The following is a 15,656-nucleotide window of genomic DNA, read 5'->3' as shown; positions in this document are numbered from 1 at the left end:
GGGAACCTCAGAACACTTAACAGCCTGCCCCTGTCACTCCTCTGCAGTTCATCACAGACGGCTACGCAGCCCACCTGGCCCAGCTCAAGTACAATCATCGGGCTCGTCCAGCCCGGAACACGGCCACACGCATGGCTTTGCGCAAGGGCAGCTTCGGCCTACCTGGCCAGAGTGACTTCCTTCGCTCCCGGAACCACCTGCTCCGCACCATCTCAGCCCAGCCCAGTGGGCCCAGCCATCGGCATGATCGGACACAGACCCAGATGGACGGCGAGCAGCGGGGCCAGCGCAGCATGAGCGTGGCGGCCAGCTGCTGGGGCCGTGCCATGACTGGCCGGCTTGAACCAGGGGCAGCCACGGGACCCAAGTAGGCCACTCTCAGGAGGCGCTGTGGTCTCCATGGTGCTAGGCCAGGGCACCGGCCCTCCTGGGAGGCCTGGCCTGCGCACACGTAGGTGGCTGGGGACAAGCACAGACATGGCCTGAGCTCGACCCAGGCAGGGCTCCTTGGAAGACATGGTCGTGCCAACACAGTCCTCCCAGCCTTGCCTAATGCCCTAGGCTCTGAGGAGCCCAGCTGGTCATGGGAACTGGCAGGATGTCCAGCCCATAATGGAAGAGGAACCAGGACTGGCCGTGTAGCCCAGCCTAGGAGGCATTCCTGGACTTCTTGTTCCATGTTGATCTCTCAGCCTCCTGGTGCCAGGCATGGGTCTCAGCCCCGTCTGCCACCTCCCTGTCTGCTGGTGCCCCTTCCCATTTGGTAGCAGCTCCAATGGGGTCCAGCCTGCTTCTTGTTGACTCCAGTTCTCAACTGTCCAACCTCACTGGTTTTGCACTGGTTTTTGAGAGTGGAGACCCGTTACCATCTCCTGGCTCCAGACATGTTGACATGCATGAAAATCCAGTCTCTGCTGATCCAGGGCCTGTCACCACACAGAATATTCCAGTGTGGAAAATCTTTACGCAAGCAGGAGAGAAAGGCCATATCTTAATTTTTGCACCTGCCCAGCCTGTCGACACCACGGCAGCCCAAATGGCAGTCCCAGACTGCTACCCACCTGTCCACCCGCCCCACCTAGAGCTCAGTGCAGTCCCAGAACTGACGCCACTCCGGGCCCTGAGCACAGCACAGGTGTGAGGCCAGCAAAGTGCACAGCTGGCTCTTGGTAGCCCACCTTGGGCAGCTGGACCTGGAGAAGACTGGCCTCCACCTCCACTCCTTGCCTGCCCTGGGCCAGGCTCCGTGCCATGGTTGCTGCCCACTGCGTTTCTACGCATTTCTACTTCTCCATCTGGTTTCTATAAGGTTTTTTTAAAACAGGCAATCCTCGGCTGCTTCCTCTTCTTAACTCAGTGTCAGCGCAGCCTGCTACGTTAGGAACACCCAGCACTGTGACAGGCACCACTCAGTCTGGCCTGTGGGCCCTGCCCTTGGCCCACTTGGCAAGGCGTGGGCTTCTTGCCTCGCCTGACCCTCAATTCCACTGACTTACTACTCTGGGGCGGGTGGGGCTCTTAGGTTTTCTTAATGCCATTCTGTTTAATGTCAACTCCAAGAAGCCACAGCTCACTCGTCAGCTTAAGGGCACACAGCCATCTTATTTCTCCCCAAACAAGGATGGGCAACCTCTATACTGGGTCTGCGCCCTGCCTTCCACGCAGCACTGACCACAATTCTGCACCTTCCCTGCGTTGGCTGAGCCCATGTAGCTCAGGCCCACTGTCCAGCGACGGGGCTCTGGGCCCGAGTAGCTACCAGGCTGGACTCAGACGCAGGGCCACGTGGCTGGGCCCAGCAGGTGTACAGGAGACACTGACTTTGCTGTGTAGAAACGTACAGCACTGGGGGAGGGATTCCTGCCATGGCGGGTCACACAGGAAGAAAGCTATTTATTTTGTGCAGAGGAAAAATGTCTGGAGGGATGAGACCTTCAGGGTCTTCTCATAAGGCGTAGCTTTGTGTTGTTTCCAGTGTTCTGTATAAAGCAGTGATTCTTTATGGACCAAGATTCCATGGAACTGTCACAGTAAAAGTGCAATACCTTCCCCCCCACTCCCACAGGAAGCTGCTGACCCGACAATCACTGCCCCACTGGGGGTCCTAGGGGCCAGGGCCTCCTCCCTCAGTCCCACCCATCTTGCCTCAGCCTAGCCATTGGGAGAAGCACCTGGAAGCCTCAGGCTACCTGCAATAAAGGCAGGGGAGGCCTGGAGTCAGTGGGCTTGGTCTCTCCCCTGGGCAGCCCCTTGTGGCTCTGAATGCCCATGTCTGCCCAGCTGCCAGCCATGCCAAGGACAACAGCAATAGTCCCCTGGGCTCTCCCAGGGCCCTCAGCCATAGATGGTGAGACGGGCAGCCTCCCTCCAAAACCTCACTCAAGTCTGCTCTTTGCCTCCCTTAACATTTCCTTTGGCTCGTTCTCTTGAGGAAGCCCCACTTTTACAGAAAGTAAGAGAGGAAGGTCAAAGTCCTTTAAACATACCAAAAAAATGTTTACAGTGTCAGGTGCTGAGCTGCAGGGCTCAGGCCTGGCCATTCGTAACCAAAGGGTGAGGCAGACCTCGCTGACTGCCACCCACCCAAGGCCTGTTAGAATAGAAGCCTTAGTCAGTCCCTCCCCATCCCCAGTCCCCAGGACTGAGCCTCGATGCCACCCATCACCAACCACCTGCCTTCTCTTTGATTTCTAAAGAAGGATTCAGCAAAGCACCCCCCCCCCCCAATCCCCTCCTGGCTCTGTATGAGCTAGCCACAACCCTTCTCTGTTTCACCTTTACATCTCAGACCCCTCCCATCTATCTGTCCTTGTACTGTCTGTCTCTCTGGACCATTGTGTGAACTGCGTCCTGACCCCACCCCATGCTGTCCCCGCATCCTAAGGCCTGAGTGTGCTCTCTGTATACTGTGTCACAGTCTGTTACACCAATTAAAGAAGCAGAAGGCTTCCTTCTGGTCTCTTTACTGTAGCGGCACTCCTGGTATGTGTGTGTGTGTGTAGGGGGTCAGGGGGGTAAGCCTCGTGGTTCTGACAGTATTGTATAAGGACACCACTATAGCAAGTGATACATGCTAACTACTGGAACATGAGCCTGACAACCCTTCCCACACATGGACACCGCCATAAACCAGAGCGGACTTCTGAGGCTGACCAGACTCAACTAGGGCAGGGGGCAGGCCTGGGCCAGGTGGGATCCATCAAGGAATAACACCAGGGGACATGCCAGCTTTCCCCAGAGATGAGTACATCTCTCTCCAGAAGTCAAATGACAGTTCCACTCCTCAGCATAAAATGCAACAGGACAGCAACTCTGTGATCTAGACCATTTAATAGTGACACTCTGCTATCCACTTCGGTGCTTAGGCCACCCACTGCACCCGAGAGGATGCTGGGCTGTAGGAAAGGCACAGTAGGAAAGGTACCTGGACCCATCATTCTCCAAGCCACCATAGCAGTTCACAAACCTGGGATGGCAGGGCCCTCACGGAAGCAGGCCCGTTCGCATCTGGAAGGCCAGACCATCCCCTCGGGTGGCTTGCTGAGGAAAGAAACAGGTTGGAAGCATGAGAAACTAAGTGTAAACACAATGTGGGCAGAGCACAGGCAGAGTGGTGCCACTAACCTTGTTGATCTCTCTGTGTCGTTCTTTGGTTACGATTTCCTCTAAAACCTCGCCGTCTCCCTTGATGAGCCTGGAGGTAGGAGATCATTTAGCACGAAAGAGTCTGGGACTCTTGTGCCATAGTAACAGAAGCAGAGCCGCCCAAAGAACGGGATCCCAGAGCTCAAGCCCAACTAGCTTGAGAAGGGGATGCCTGGGTGCTCCTCCCAATCAATTACCACTCTTGGGACAGAATGGAGACTGTCTGGGTAGGCTGTCCATTGTCAGCCTGCACCATTAACCCAGACCAGCCATTAACAACCATTTGAAAAGCATCAAGGCCCTTCCTGTCCAGCAACTCCTCACCCATAGCAGGGGGTAACGGCTGGGATATCACATCACAAGCGACCATTTCCCCAATGTCAACAGCTCCCTACCGGAGCACATCCCTGGCCTGAATTGAACTGATGGCGGGGCTAACTGGCAGTGCCTTCTGTACCACACCTTGTGCGTCCTGTCTCTGGGTCCACCACCTTTCGAATAATGCTCTGTCGAGCGTCCCACTCCTCCTTTGTCATGGGCTTCATGGCCTGGATACGAGACTTCTGCTCATCCGTCAGGACTGGAAGGGAATATGGATGGGGTGTCAGACCTGCGCAGAGGTCCCTCTCCCCACCACATGCTGGCCTGCATGGTACCTGGGCCATCATTGTCCTCCCCAGCTGATCTGTGCCACTGATCCAGTGAGGGGCCAGGCAGAGCCTCAGCCTGGTGCACCACCACAGCCTTCTCCTTGCCTCTCCTCTTCAACTTCTTCCGTTTCTTCTTCTTCTTCCTCCTCTTCTTCTCCTTGTGCTTCCCTCGCTTCTTCCTGCCATCACTGGAGGATGAAGACGAGGCAAAGCTAGAAGAACTGGAAGAGGACGAGGAGGAGGACGAGGACGAGGAAGAGCTGGATCTCGATGTCCTCTGGGCCTTGTGCTTGCTTCTCTCTGTGATGCAGGGAGAAGATAAGGCCTTTGTCCCCTACTCTAGCCTGAAGCAGGCTCAGGCCTCTACACGGTAGGACCCTCCCAACAGGCTCTCCAAGAGAAATTTGGAACCTTCTTTGGGGTTCTAGAAGTCACTATGTGCCTGGCAGGGTGTCCAGGCTCGACCTCGAAGACCCAATGCATTAAAGAAATGACTAAGGCACACCCTCCACTCAACAGAACCTCCTTCACACCCTAGGGCCTCAGCCCAGGTTCGACCCGGAATCCCTCGCTCCCGGGGGAGAGAGGGGCTGGCAGATGCAAGTCTCCCGCACTGAAGACGCCACACACCCCCTTTCCCTATCCCCGTGGTTCTCACTCTCAATACCGGAGGTGCTGCTGGCCTTGTGACCTTGGGACTTGGAGGCTGAACAGCTCCTCGAGGCGTCCTTACTACTCTTCTTATTTCGCTTTTCTGACCCTCGCCGACCACGGGACCGACTGCGACTTCTCGAGCGCTTGCGAGAGCCAACGTGAGCCATAGTGAGGCGGGCTAGAGACCGGAAGAAAAGCGCTTAACCTGCGACTCTTCTTGAGCAGGTCCGCAGAGATGAATCCAAATGCAGCGCCAACGAGGCCCGATCCTCGGAGCGCCAGGTACCCATTCCTGCCGGGGAGAGCCCCAGGCGTAGCGATCCCAGCTCTCTGATCCGCACCTCGGTCCCTTTAAGGGCCTGCCCGGCCCACACGCCTGCGCATTGGACTGTGCAGTACGGGGCGGGAACTCTGCAGCTTTCCTCAACTGCAATAGGGCTGCCTGGATCCCCAGAGATGAGTCTCGAGGCTGCCGGGTTCCCACATCAACCCTTAGCCCACAGTTTGCCTCCGCGGGAGGAAACAGCCGCTGGTCAGGTTCTTCCGGTCTGAGACCGTCCTGGAAGGTCATCCGGGTGTACTTTAAGTCTATGATGTCTTTAGTTCCGGAACCCTGGGTTCCGCCTCTGGGGAGCCCACCTCTAACAAGCATGAAATGGGATCCTCCTTGTGCCTCCACGTAGGTGGAAGATGGTCGTGGCCCAGCGCCACCTGCGAGCCCGTGGGCTCTCTCTCTCCCCTGAAAGCCACCCTCCTAGTCTGCCAGTCTGTCCAGTCCACCTGACTGAGCTCTGCCGAGCTAAGATGTCTGGTGTTTCTCACATCACTCAGTACTAGAGGTCGCAAACACAGTTGACAACCAATTAAGCAATGAATCACTGGTTTGTCAGGAGTGCTGCTGAGATTCTTTTGCATCTTCTTTTTTGCAGTCAGAATGGAGACTGGTATTACTGCATCTTGCCATTTTCCCTGAGAAGCTGGAATTGGAGACTTATGACAGAGTCCCCAGGATTACCAACATGTGACCCGAACAGTGCACACAGCACCCCTCATTCAATCTTGGAACCACCAATTGCACTCTCTTAAATAATAGCAAACAGAGGGGTGTTATAAAGGGCTTTATAAACATCAACTCGTTGGATGGTTCCAGCAACCAGGGCACTAGCAAGTCCATACCCACACAGCTGGACATGCCAAGACACAGATGTGAACCCACAAAGCCTGGACCCTCATCCTCCACTCTCCAGCACTGCTGACAGTCAGTGCAGTGGACTTCACTTAAGTCCCTGGAGCCGCCCTCTCTGAAGTAGATGTCTGGTGAGAGCCCTCCCTCCCTTGCTGTCCAGTCCCATCCCTGAGCCACTGACTGAAGCAACCTTCCCTCCTCTGAGCTCCCCAGGGGTCATGTCTTTTCCTGGCTTCTTCTCTTCCTGGGCCTGCTCCACCCCGGACCCTCAGTACTTCAGCTCAAAAAGCCTTGTCTTTCAGCAGCTTTGCCTTCCTGTCCAAAGAATGACCCAGAAGTCTGCGTGTCCTTTTGACCCCACAGAATGACATGGCTGCAGAGTTTATTTCTGCCCTCCCTGCCCACTATGGCAAGTTTTCTGCTGCCACAGCACCAACACCTCCAGGGGAACCAGGCTCAATTCAACACACATACATCCACCGTGGCGGGCTCCTCCCGGGTGAAGCCGTCACCGAAACCCTCATCGTCCACCAGGTCTGGCTTCTGGCAGCACATGGGACAGAGGCGATTCCGAACAGCAGATGCTCGGAGCCACACAACAAGGTTCCAGCGCTCTCCCGTGCTCAGGGGCCGAGCCCCATGCAGCTGACCACCATGGTGCAGGATACCATGGCCCACCACATGATCCACTTCCAGGGTCTCCTTCAGGGCTGCAGGTGCCTGCAGATGGTGTGGTTCAGGCTGGAGCACTCACACCTGCCTGGGCCCCACCTGGTGCGTCTCACTCACCTGGAAGAGGCCCCCAAAGTATAGGGCACCCCCTGTGAAGTCCTTGCCCAGAGCCACATTGAGGGTGAGCTCAGCATTATCGTAGTGACAGCCCAGCTCCAGGTCCTGGCCCAGTGCATATTTGACCACAAAGGCACGGTGGCTATCAAGATGGCCCCCACCGCAGTCTGGGTACAGCAAGGCCATCAGCGGCAGCAGGAAGCGTTCCCGCAGCGGTGTCACCAGTGGGTCGTCTAAGCCTAGTTCGTGCATCAGTACCTAGGAAGGGTTCCCAGGAGCTTCACTCTGCATCCACACATCTTTGCCAAAGATGTTACTAAGGGCAAAAGCTGTTTTCTTTCAGGGTAGTCTTTGGGCTCAGAGTGGGGTAGGCAGCCTGCCTGCAGCACCTCAGAGGAGCCTCCCACCGGAGCTGCCCCCCACTCCCAAGATTCACAGGCCAGGCCTCACCCACCCCATGGTTGTTCATGGTGTTGGGCCTTCCCTTGGGCATGTCTGACTGCTCGAAATGCTCCAGCTCCTCCAGCAGGGTCTGGCAGAACTTGGCAGAGAACACTGGCACCCGATAAATGCGCTTCTCCTCTGAAGATGGAGGGGCAGGTAGTGAACCTGGAGCTTTGATCCAGAGCCCTCAGGAACCACCCCCGTCTACAATGGGGATGATGACCTACTGCCCTGACCCTAGCTAGATGGTGAATGAATGAATGAGGGATGAATTAATGAATAAATGAGCAAACTGGGCAAAGTGTTCCTACTGGTTTTCCTAGTTCCTTGTAGCTCCTATTTTTAAACCAGACATGACAGGTAAAGCACCCAGCCTTGCCTGGCTTTGCTGGTACATGCCTTTAATCCCAGCACTTAAGAGGAAGATCTCTGTGAGTTCCAGGACAGCCAAGGCTACACAGAAAAACCCTGTCTGGAACCCCTTCCCTAACAAAAACAAAACAAAACAAAACCACCCAGACTCCCATATCCAAGAATCCCGATGCCAGCTGGTGATTCGAGCCTTACCTGACACTGTCTCCAGGCGCTGGAGAAGGCCCTCGAGATCTGCGCCTGGGGACGAACTATATTCAGCTGCAGCCATAAATTCGGGGGCCAGAGCAGCATCCTAGGAGCAGAACGTGGGGCATCTGTGCAAAGTTAGCCCCTACCAGAGCAACCTCTTCCTCGGCCAGCCCCCAAGCTCCCAGGCCGGCCTGGTACCTGCAGTGAGCTGTAGACCTCAGGCCTCGCTGGGTGGTAGGAGCTGGCAATGAGAGCTTTCCTGGCAGCCGATTCCTGTCCCAGTCTGCGGCGGCGCCCGACCTCCTGCTCAAGCTGGGCGGGGCAAAGACAGTTAGTTACAAACCAGGGTTTTCTCACCTTCGATGTACGTGTGAAGACAATGAGGCCCGGGAAGACCAGGAGACAGGGTTTCTCTGTGTAGCCCTGGCTGTCCTGGAACTCACTCTGTAGACCAGGCTATCCTCGAACTCAGAAATCCGCCTCCCTCTGCCTCCCAAGTGCTGGGATTATAGGTGTGCGCCACCACTGCCCGGCCTCCCTATACTTCTTGAACCTGCCACGGCCCACTGCAGGTGTCAAGGTGACCTGACAGCTGAAATAGGGGAGATGGTCCCGCCCATCCCACTCAGCTGTTGGGAAGGGGATGCTGTCGGCAATTTTAGTCTTTCTCGATCCTGACCCAGGATCTCGGAGTGGGAGTGAGTGGGAGTGAGTGGGAGCAGGCCAGGAGAAGAGAGGGCTAATAAGTCTTTCAGAAAGGTCAAGGACTCCGGAGAAAGAGCTGGCGGGGGTCCGTTACCTCCTCCAAGAGTTGCTGGAAGTCTTTGGAGGTGACACAACCACGGCTGCGCAGGAGCTACGAGCGGGAAAGGCCGGTTAGCGGGAAGGGCTACCCCGTGACCCCAGGCGAGCGAAGTCCACATCTCCGAGCCTCAGCACCCGCCACCCCTTTGTCCCGGAGATGAGAGTGACAGGGCCAGAGAAGATCCGGTAAATCTTCTGCCCACAGCGCTCCGCACGCGTGTTCTCGGCCGGGTGCGCACACTCGGTCTGCACCTCGGGAGAAGCCACTCCCGGCGTCCCGACCCGTCCTGCACTCGATGTCGCCCCCACCCCAGCCCAGCCCAGCCCAGCCCTAGTCACCGGGCCGTAGTCACGGCGCAGCTGCTGCTCGTCCCGAAAGCGCAGGTGCAGCCCGTAGCGCGCCACGTACAGGTTCTGCGAGCAGAAGCAAGCGCAGCGGCAGAAGCGCCGCGGGGCGGCCGTCGCCATGGTAAAGCGGCCGCACCGGCTTCCGTAGCGGTACTTCTGGATACGTCACCGCCGAGGGCGTGGCGCCGGCAGCCAAGGGGCTGCTGGAAATTCGTAACTGCAGAGATTAACGAAGACTGAGCGGGACCGAGAAGGACATGGGGGGGAGTGGGCCCCGATTTACAGCGGAGTGAGATGGGACGATCCCAGGACGCAGACGCTGCGGGGCTCAGAGCCTTTATGTACGTGCTGCCCTGCCTCCTACTAGAAATTTCTTTGCGGAGCCTCCTGACGCAGTGTGTTGGCTGTGCGGGTGAGCTCAGGTTGGGCATTCACCGCTCGTCCCTGCGTGCCCCTCAGGATGTCTCCTCGAAAACCCTCCGTTCCGTGTCACGTCCGGCCGCTCTCCCGTTGGCAGTGTGGGCGGGGCGGGGAGGGCGTGTCCGTGGCAGCCACGCCCCTCATCCAGGGTCAAGTTCGAGTACGCGTGTGGATGGGTTACTGGGCGTGCGTCCTCGCCTCCGGGAGACGCGTGAGCACTCGTTGTAAACACAGCGGGCATCCCCGAGCGGGTCTGCAGAGCGATGTGGTTCATGGGTAACCAAGGTGCCTCGAAAGGAGGAAGTCGCGACGCCTGGAACTGAACCCTGAATCCTTGGGCATGGAAGTGGCAAATTCTTCTCCCAGATCAGCTCCCACCCCTAGAGCAGACATCAAGAAAGGTACCACCAGCCTGCCATCATGAGACTAAGGCTCAGTCACACAGGTCTGGCCCACGCATCCAGTCAGGATCTAGGTGGGATCTGAATTCAGGAGTGTGCCCTGTGAGTGCCCTCGGGCTCTCCCACCAGAGGGGTCTCTGAGTGGGAACCCAGTGGCGACTTCTCTTTGGGTTGCTTTTGTATAGTTTCACTGATTATGTCTCCGTGAATCTCCATGGGGGTCACCCAATGGATGCCAGCATGCTTGGACTCGCTGGTGCACCGTGGGTAGCCGACATCTTCATACTGCCATCCATCTGTTCACTAGTTCTCACCAGCAAACTCCACATCCGTAAGTGTCTCCCACTGATGTCATGTGCTCTCACATACACCTCCTCACATAGGCACTCATCCTCATCCCACAGGACAGTGCATCTCAGGTTCCTTTTTCTATAGCAAGCCCAGCCCTGTCCTATCTGTGACTGTGGAAAAAACTGGACCTCAGCCGGGTGATGGTAGCACACTCCTTTAATCCCAGCACTTGGGAGGCAGAGGCAGGTGGATCTCTGAGTTCGAGGCCAACCTGGTCTACAGAGTGAGTTCCAGGACAGCCAGGGCTACAGAGGGAAACACTGTCTCGAAAAAAAAAAAAAAAAATCAAGTAGCCACTGAAAATTATGCTGTGGGGACTGGTGGCATGGCCACCAACACTGCCCATCTGAACTCTAATCCTGGGACCCACACGGTGAAAAGACAGACCAACTCCTGGAGTGCTTTCTTAAGAGTTTGAGACGCTGGATCAGAAGAGGGTGTCAGATCTCGTTAAGGATGGTTGTGAGCCACCATGTGGTTGCTGGGATTTGAACTCAGGACCTCTGGAAGAGCAGTCAGTGCTCTTAACTGCTGAGACATCTCTCCAGCCCTTCTCTTTACATCTTGATACAGATTCTGGGACATCAGGTTCTTGCAGCCAGCACATTGACATGATGGGCCCACCCACCTTGCTGTCCTTCGAGTATAGTCTTTGAAAGACATATGTTCTGTGTCGAGATTCATCTTTGTGCATATGGATGTGCAACCACCACTATCCTTTACTTCCTTTTTTTTTTTTCTTTTACACACTGTAGCTGTACAGATAGTTGTGAGCCTTCATCTGGTTGTTGGGAATTGACTTTTTGGACCTCTGCTTGCTCCAGTCAGCCCTGCTTACTTGGTCAGCTTGCTTTGGTTGGCCCCCACCCGCTCCAGTAGACCCCGCTTGCTCCATCCATCTCTGCTTGCTCCGGCCCAAAGATTTTTTTATTATTATATCTAAGTACACTGTAGCTGTCTTCAGACACACCAAAAGAGGGCATCAGATCTCATTATGGGTGGTTGTGAGCCACCATGTGCTTGCTGGGATTTGAACTCAGGACCTTTGAAAGAGCAGTTGGTGCTCTTACCTGCTGAGCCATCTCATCAGCCCCCACCTTTACTCCCCTTATTGCCTCAATTTTCTTCTCAAAGGTGGACTGACAGTATCTCTGAGCATTCTGTTCTGTTTCACTGGACTCTTCTGCCAGTGCCACAGTGCCTTGGTGACTGAGATCTTCATAGTAACTTTTAAAAACATCCTGTCCTGATATTTATTTAGTTTCTTTACAAGTTTACAAGTCTTTCCTGCATATGGATATGTATGCTACATGCATGCAGAACTCATGGAGGCCACAAGAGGGAGCTGGATCCCCTGGAACTGGAGATACAGAGCGTTGTAAGCCATCGTGTGGGTGCTGAGCACTGAACCCAGGTCCGGTGCAAGAGCAGCCCTTGCTCATAGCCAGTGAGCCATCTCTCCAACCCCCTCATTCCACCACACTCCTTTGTGTTCTTTCTTTTTTTTTTTTTTTCTTGCTTCTTTGTAACCCACCACAACACCCTACTGTAACAGCCGCAATAAGTTCATGAGTTCAGTGGCCAGACATGGCCAGGGGACGGCACGCTCTCCACACTCCTCCCCGTCTTCCAGGGAGCCATTGCTTTTACCCTCTTCCATGATTCTGCTTAAGCCTCGGTGACAAGGTTGATAAGGTCCTTTTCAGGGCCGGGCACTTGGTAGTCACTTATCCTCAGCACCTGCACCCGTTGTGAGAGACTCCACTGTTTCTTGCGGAGACAGGCTTCCCTGGGCAAGGATCAAAGCAGCAGTCATCTATGTGTAGAAGCACAGATATTTAGACGTGGCAGCTTGGCATGTTATTTAGCAAAACCACAGTAGATTCCTCACTAGGGCCTGTACGCGTCCTGAGCCATGTAGGCTTTGGGGCAGGATTACAGTCTGTGCTGGCTCATTTTTAAGGTCAACTTGACACAAGCCAGAGTCATCTTAGTGTAGAGTCTATTGAGAAAATGGGAGCCTCAATTGAGAAAATGTCTCCGTAAGATTGGGGCATAGGTGTGCCTATAGGGCATTTCCTTCATTAGTGATTGATGTCGTGATATGCAGCGCACTGTGGGTAGGGTCACTCCCGCTCTGGTGGCCCTGGGTGCTGTAAGAAAGCAGGATGAGCAAGGCGCGTGTACAAGCTGATTATCAGCACTCCTGAGCCCTGTGCATCAGCTCTTACCACCAAGTTCCTGCACTGCTTGAGTTCCTGCCCTGGCTTTTCTTGGTGATGGTTGGATGTGTAAACAAAATAAACTTTTTCTCCACCATTCATTTTTGGTCATGGTGTTTCATCACAGCAAAGGAAACCCTAACTAAGACTCTACCAGACATGAATTCCCTTCTGAGGATCAGGCCTCGGATTTAATTAGAAAGTGGTTGGTTATCCCCCACGACAGCTGGGCTGCACCAGAAAATGCATCTTGTCTGGCGTGTTGGAATTACAGTAGTAGTCCTCGCCACATGACACTGCCGGGGACAGTGCTCGGCCTACTAGCCTGTGCCTTTTGTTTTAAGGATTTATTTATTTTATGTATATGAGTACGCACTGTAGCTGTTGTGAACCTTCATCTGGCTATTAAGATTAACTTTTAGGACCTCTGCTCACTCCAGTCGCTCTCTCAGTCCCTGCTTGGTCCTGCCCAAAGTTTTATTTATTATTATAGATGAGTACACTGTAGCTGTCTTCAGACGCACCAGAAGAGGGCGTCAGATCTCATTACGGGTGGTTGGGAGCCACCATGTGGTTGCTGGAATTTGAACTCAGGACCTTCGGAAGAGCAGTCTTATCTGCTAAACCATCTCACCAGTCCCTAGCCTGTGTCTTTTAATTGGGGAATTGGTATTCTCCTTATTATCAGAAAGTATGTTGGTCAATTTTGATGTGTGTGTCTGTCTGTGGGCCTTTACTTCTCTTGCTTAGTATTATTCTACTATGGCTTCTTTCCTGGGGCTTTCTGTATGGAATTGAATGATTTTTCTCTCTCCATTCTGAAAATGACTTCAAGTATCTTCTGCAGATATGGCTTAGTGGAATTAGATCTGTTTAGTTTATTTTTTATCTTCCCAAGTTTCTTATTTTTCCTTCCATAGTGTGAAGTGGAAACTTAAGGGTTCTTTGGAAAGTCAGTTGTATCAGAGGATGTTCTGTTAGGGCAAACACGCGAAAGAGTATTTTCCTGAAGCAGACGCAAGTGAAAGGATATTTTGTTAAAGCAAACACCACGTGAAGGAACGTTTTCCTGAAGTGGACACAGGTGAAAGGCTCAGGCAGACTCGGGAAGGAATGCTTCATCAGAGCAGACACAGGAGAGAGGAAGTTCTGCTAAGGCAAGCATGTGAAAGTAAAAGACTCCGGCTAGAGTTCGCGCTCAAGTCCTAGGAGGCATGCACCCAAGAAACACGAAAAGGCGTCTTGATGCAAATGCAGAGGTAGTTTATTTTTCAAGGCCCCGGTTCATTTCCCAATCCAACTCACACAGGAGTCTAGGGAATCCAACCATGAGGTTCAGGGGTTAGGGATTTTTATAGGAAAAAAGGTCTGGGAAGACAAAGGAATTGGTGTGGCTATACATGATTGGCTATTTTGAATGTTGTTCGTGCAGATCAGAGTTGAGAATTCCTAAAAAGAAAGGTGAAATTCCTAGCAAGAGGGGAGAGTGCTATTCAAAGTTCATACTGACCCTTAGCTAACACTTAAGAAAACCAAATGGCCCATGATTCATCAGTCAATGTCCGCCTGAACATGTCCCAGGCGCCTGGATTCAGGGCACATCCCTTATCTTGTGTTTTATGATCCTCTGACCTAGGTTATAGCATCTCTTTACAATTTTTTTTTATCTCAGTGTTTCACACTCCCCTGGTCTGGGCTCCTAATAGCTTCTCCCTGGCCCTGTGTCCTCCTAACAGTTTACTTTGATCTGTATTCACAAGCCTGTGGTTCTCAGTAATCCTTTCTAACCCTGGTCTCAAATTTAACTCTTTCAATCCCAGGCTTACGTGGGCAAGTTCGCAATGAAATTTTATTTTTCTTTTTCAAAAGGACACGTGATGAAAGGATATGTGATGAAGGATGCTTCGCTAATGACACAAATGCATTGTTCACCTTACAATGTGTTGTTGAGTTCCATTTGTCAGGATTCCATAGAGAGAAACACAACCAAAAATCTTTTAGCATGTGTAGGGCTTCTTCCTCGGACTCAGGTTGATTGGCAGAGTGATGTCAGCTGAGACAGACTTACGTGCTGAGGCGAGACCTGTGGAGAACGCATGATGTTTGGAGGGTATAACTGGGACTGAACAGACAGTGAAAGAGGCTCAGCTTGGCTTGTTTACACAGCTAAGTGCTTGTTGGTTTTGTGTCTTCACTGATCTTCATTTCCCTGAGGGATAGCTTTTCCAGATGTTCCTCCTGGTCCCTCAGCAGACTCCTGCCAAGGTAGCTGAGGCCTGGCTGTCTCTGCTGGGTAGTACCACCACTGCTGGTTCATGTTTGCTCTCAGGACTCTACTGAAATGGACTGCTGGTGTATCCATGAAGTGTTTGTGAGTGGATCGAGCTGCGGCTGTTATCCTGTGAACTAAACTGCTGATTTCCAGACAACAGAGTTGGGAGGAGCTCCAAAGAACCTTTCTAAACAGGTCCACTTCCCCTGTATCCTTCCTTTCCCACTACCTCTGCTGGGTAGTGGGCTACACGGGAGGCTAAAGCCTTAAAGTTTTAAAGGCTTTAAAAAAAAAATTAAAGTTACAATAATGACAGACAGTTTTGATGTTGTTATCTTTCAGAACTTGAAACACATCATTCCAAGCAGCCCTCGGGCTCTTGAAGTTTCAGAGACCCAATCCAATGACTTGTTGCCACACCCACTCCAGTGGAGTCTGCCTGACAGGTCCAGAGGCTTGGCTGCAGTCCCTGAGGTGAAAAGTTTCAAGGAAACTAGTCTCCTGGAATTCTTTGGTCTCCCCTACCACGGATGTGGTCCAGACTTGTCCTTGCAATGGTCGTTGGAGGGTCTTGCCTGCTTTCTTTCTGTATTGTTTTATTATTAGGTATAGAAGATTCCCCCAAGGAATGATTTGCAAATAGTCAAGCTAGATTGGGCATAGTTTCCTGGCCCCCATTAGTGTTCCAACATCCTAGTCTTTGCTGAGCCAACCCTGGGCTTGGAATTTCGGAAAGAATGCTACTCATTCAGACAAATTGCCTCCAGCGTTGTTAGAGACAGAGTGAAAGAAATCGGGCATTGAAGTTTACTGGATAAGAGTTAATAATCGCTTGGTTTGACATGGCGCCATGTATACACAGCAGCTTGTGTGAGGAAGTTCTGGTGTCCTAATGAAAGAACCCTT

The 15,656-nt window shown here is 53.2% G+C and overlaps 3 protein-coding genes across 21 annotated transcripts in view; 2 read left to right on the top strand and 1 right to left on the bottom strand.

Moving 5' to 3' along the window:
* The window catches only part of Pitpnm2 (phosphatidylinositol transfer protein membrane associated 2), a 144,954-nt gene extending 141,984 nt beyond the window's left edge, over positions 1-2,970 (top strand). For 10 of the 13 annotated variants that reach the window (XM_031337895.1, XM_031337892.1, XM_031337890.1 and 7 more), the window contains one exon: positions 48-2,970. In XM_031337895.1, the coding sequence (XP_031193755.1) occupies positions 48-371 (324 nt within the window). In that variant the 3' untranslated portion in view covers positions 372-2,970. The remainder of the gene's footprint in view (positions 1-47) is intronic. The other 3 variants (XM_031337901.1, XM_031337899.1, XM_031337902.1) reach the window with 1 other exon arrangement.
* A 341-nt stretch (positions 2,971-3,311) lies between these two features.
* On the bottom strand, positions 3,312-9,328 carry LOC116068418 (2-oxoglutarate and iron-dependent oxygenase domain-containing protein 2). 7 transcript variants are annotated; one of them, XM_031337907.1, is made up of 9 exons: positions 9,076-9,328; positions 8,732-8,788; positions 8,131-8,244; positions 7,936-8,035; positions 4,954-5,127; positions 4,302-4,595; positions 4,108-4,225; positions 3,625-3,694; positions 3,312-3,540 (listed from the first exon to the last, which is right to left on the bottom strand). In XM_031337907.1, exons 1-9 carry the CDS (start codon positions 9,202-9,204, stop codon positions 3,484-3,486), a joined length of 1,113 nt encoding a protein of 370 aa, XP_031193767.1. In that variant the 5' UTR covers positions 9,205-9,328; the 3' UTR covers positions 3,312-3,483. The 7 variants fall into 7 exon arrangements, with proteins under 7 accessions (XP_031193767.1, XP_031193768.1, XP_031193771.1 ...); XM_031337908.1 differs by having other exon boundaries at positions 4,963-5,127; XM_031337911.1 differs by lacking the exons at positions 8,732-8,788; positions 9,076-9,328 and having other exon boundaries at positions 7,936-8,057; positions 8,131-8,229.
* A 219-nt stretch (positions 9,329-9,547) lies between these two features.
* The window catches only part of Abcb9 (ATP binding cassette subfamily B member 9), a 52,537-nt gene continuing 46,428 nt past the window's right edge, over positions 9,548-15,656 (top strand). The window contains exon 1 of the mRNA XM_031337906.1: positions 9,548-9,905. The gene's annotated coding sequence lies outside the window, so the exon portion shown is untranslated. The remainder of the gene's footprint in view (positions 9,906-15,656) is intronic.

This window comes from Mastomys coucha, unplaced genomic scaffold (assembly GCF_008632895.1).
Source record: "Mastomys coucha isolate ucsf_1 unplaced genomic scaffold, UCSF_Mcou_1 pScaffold22, whole genome shotgun sequence".
NCBI classification, from domain to species: Eukaryota; Metazoa; Chordata; class Mammalia; order Rodentia; family Muridae; genus Mastomys; species Mastomys coucha.
This window is presented reverse-complemented; position numbering and strand designations above follow the sequence as displayed.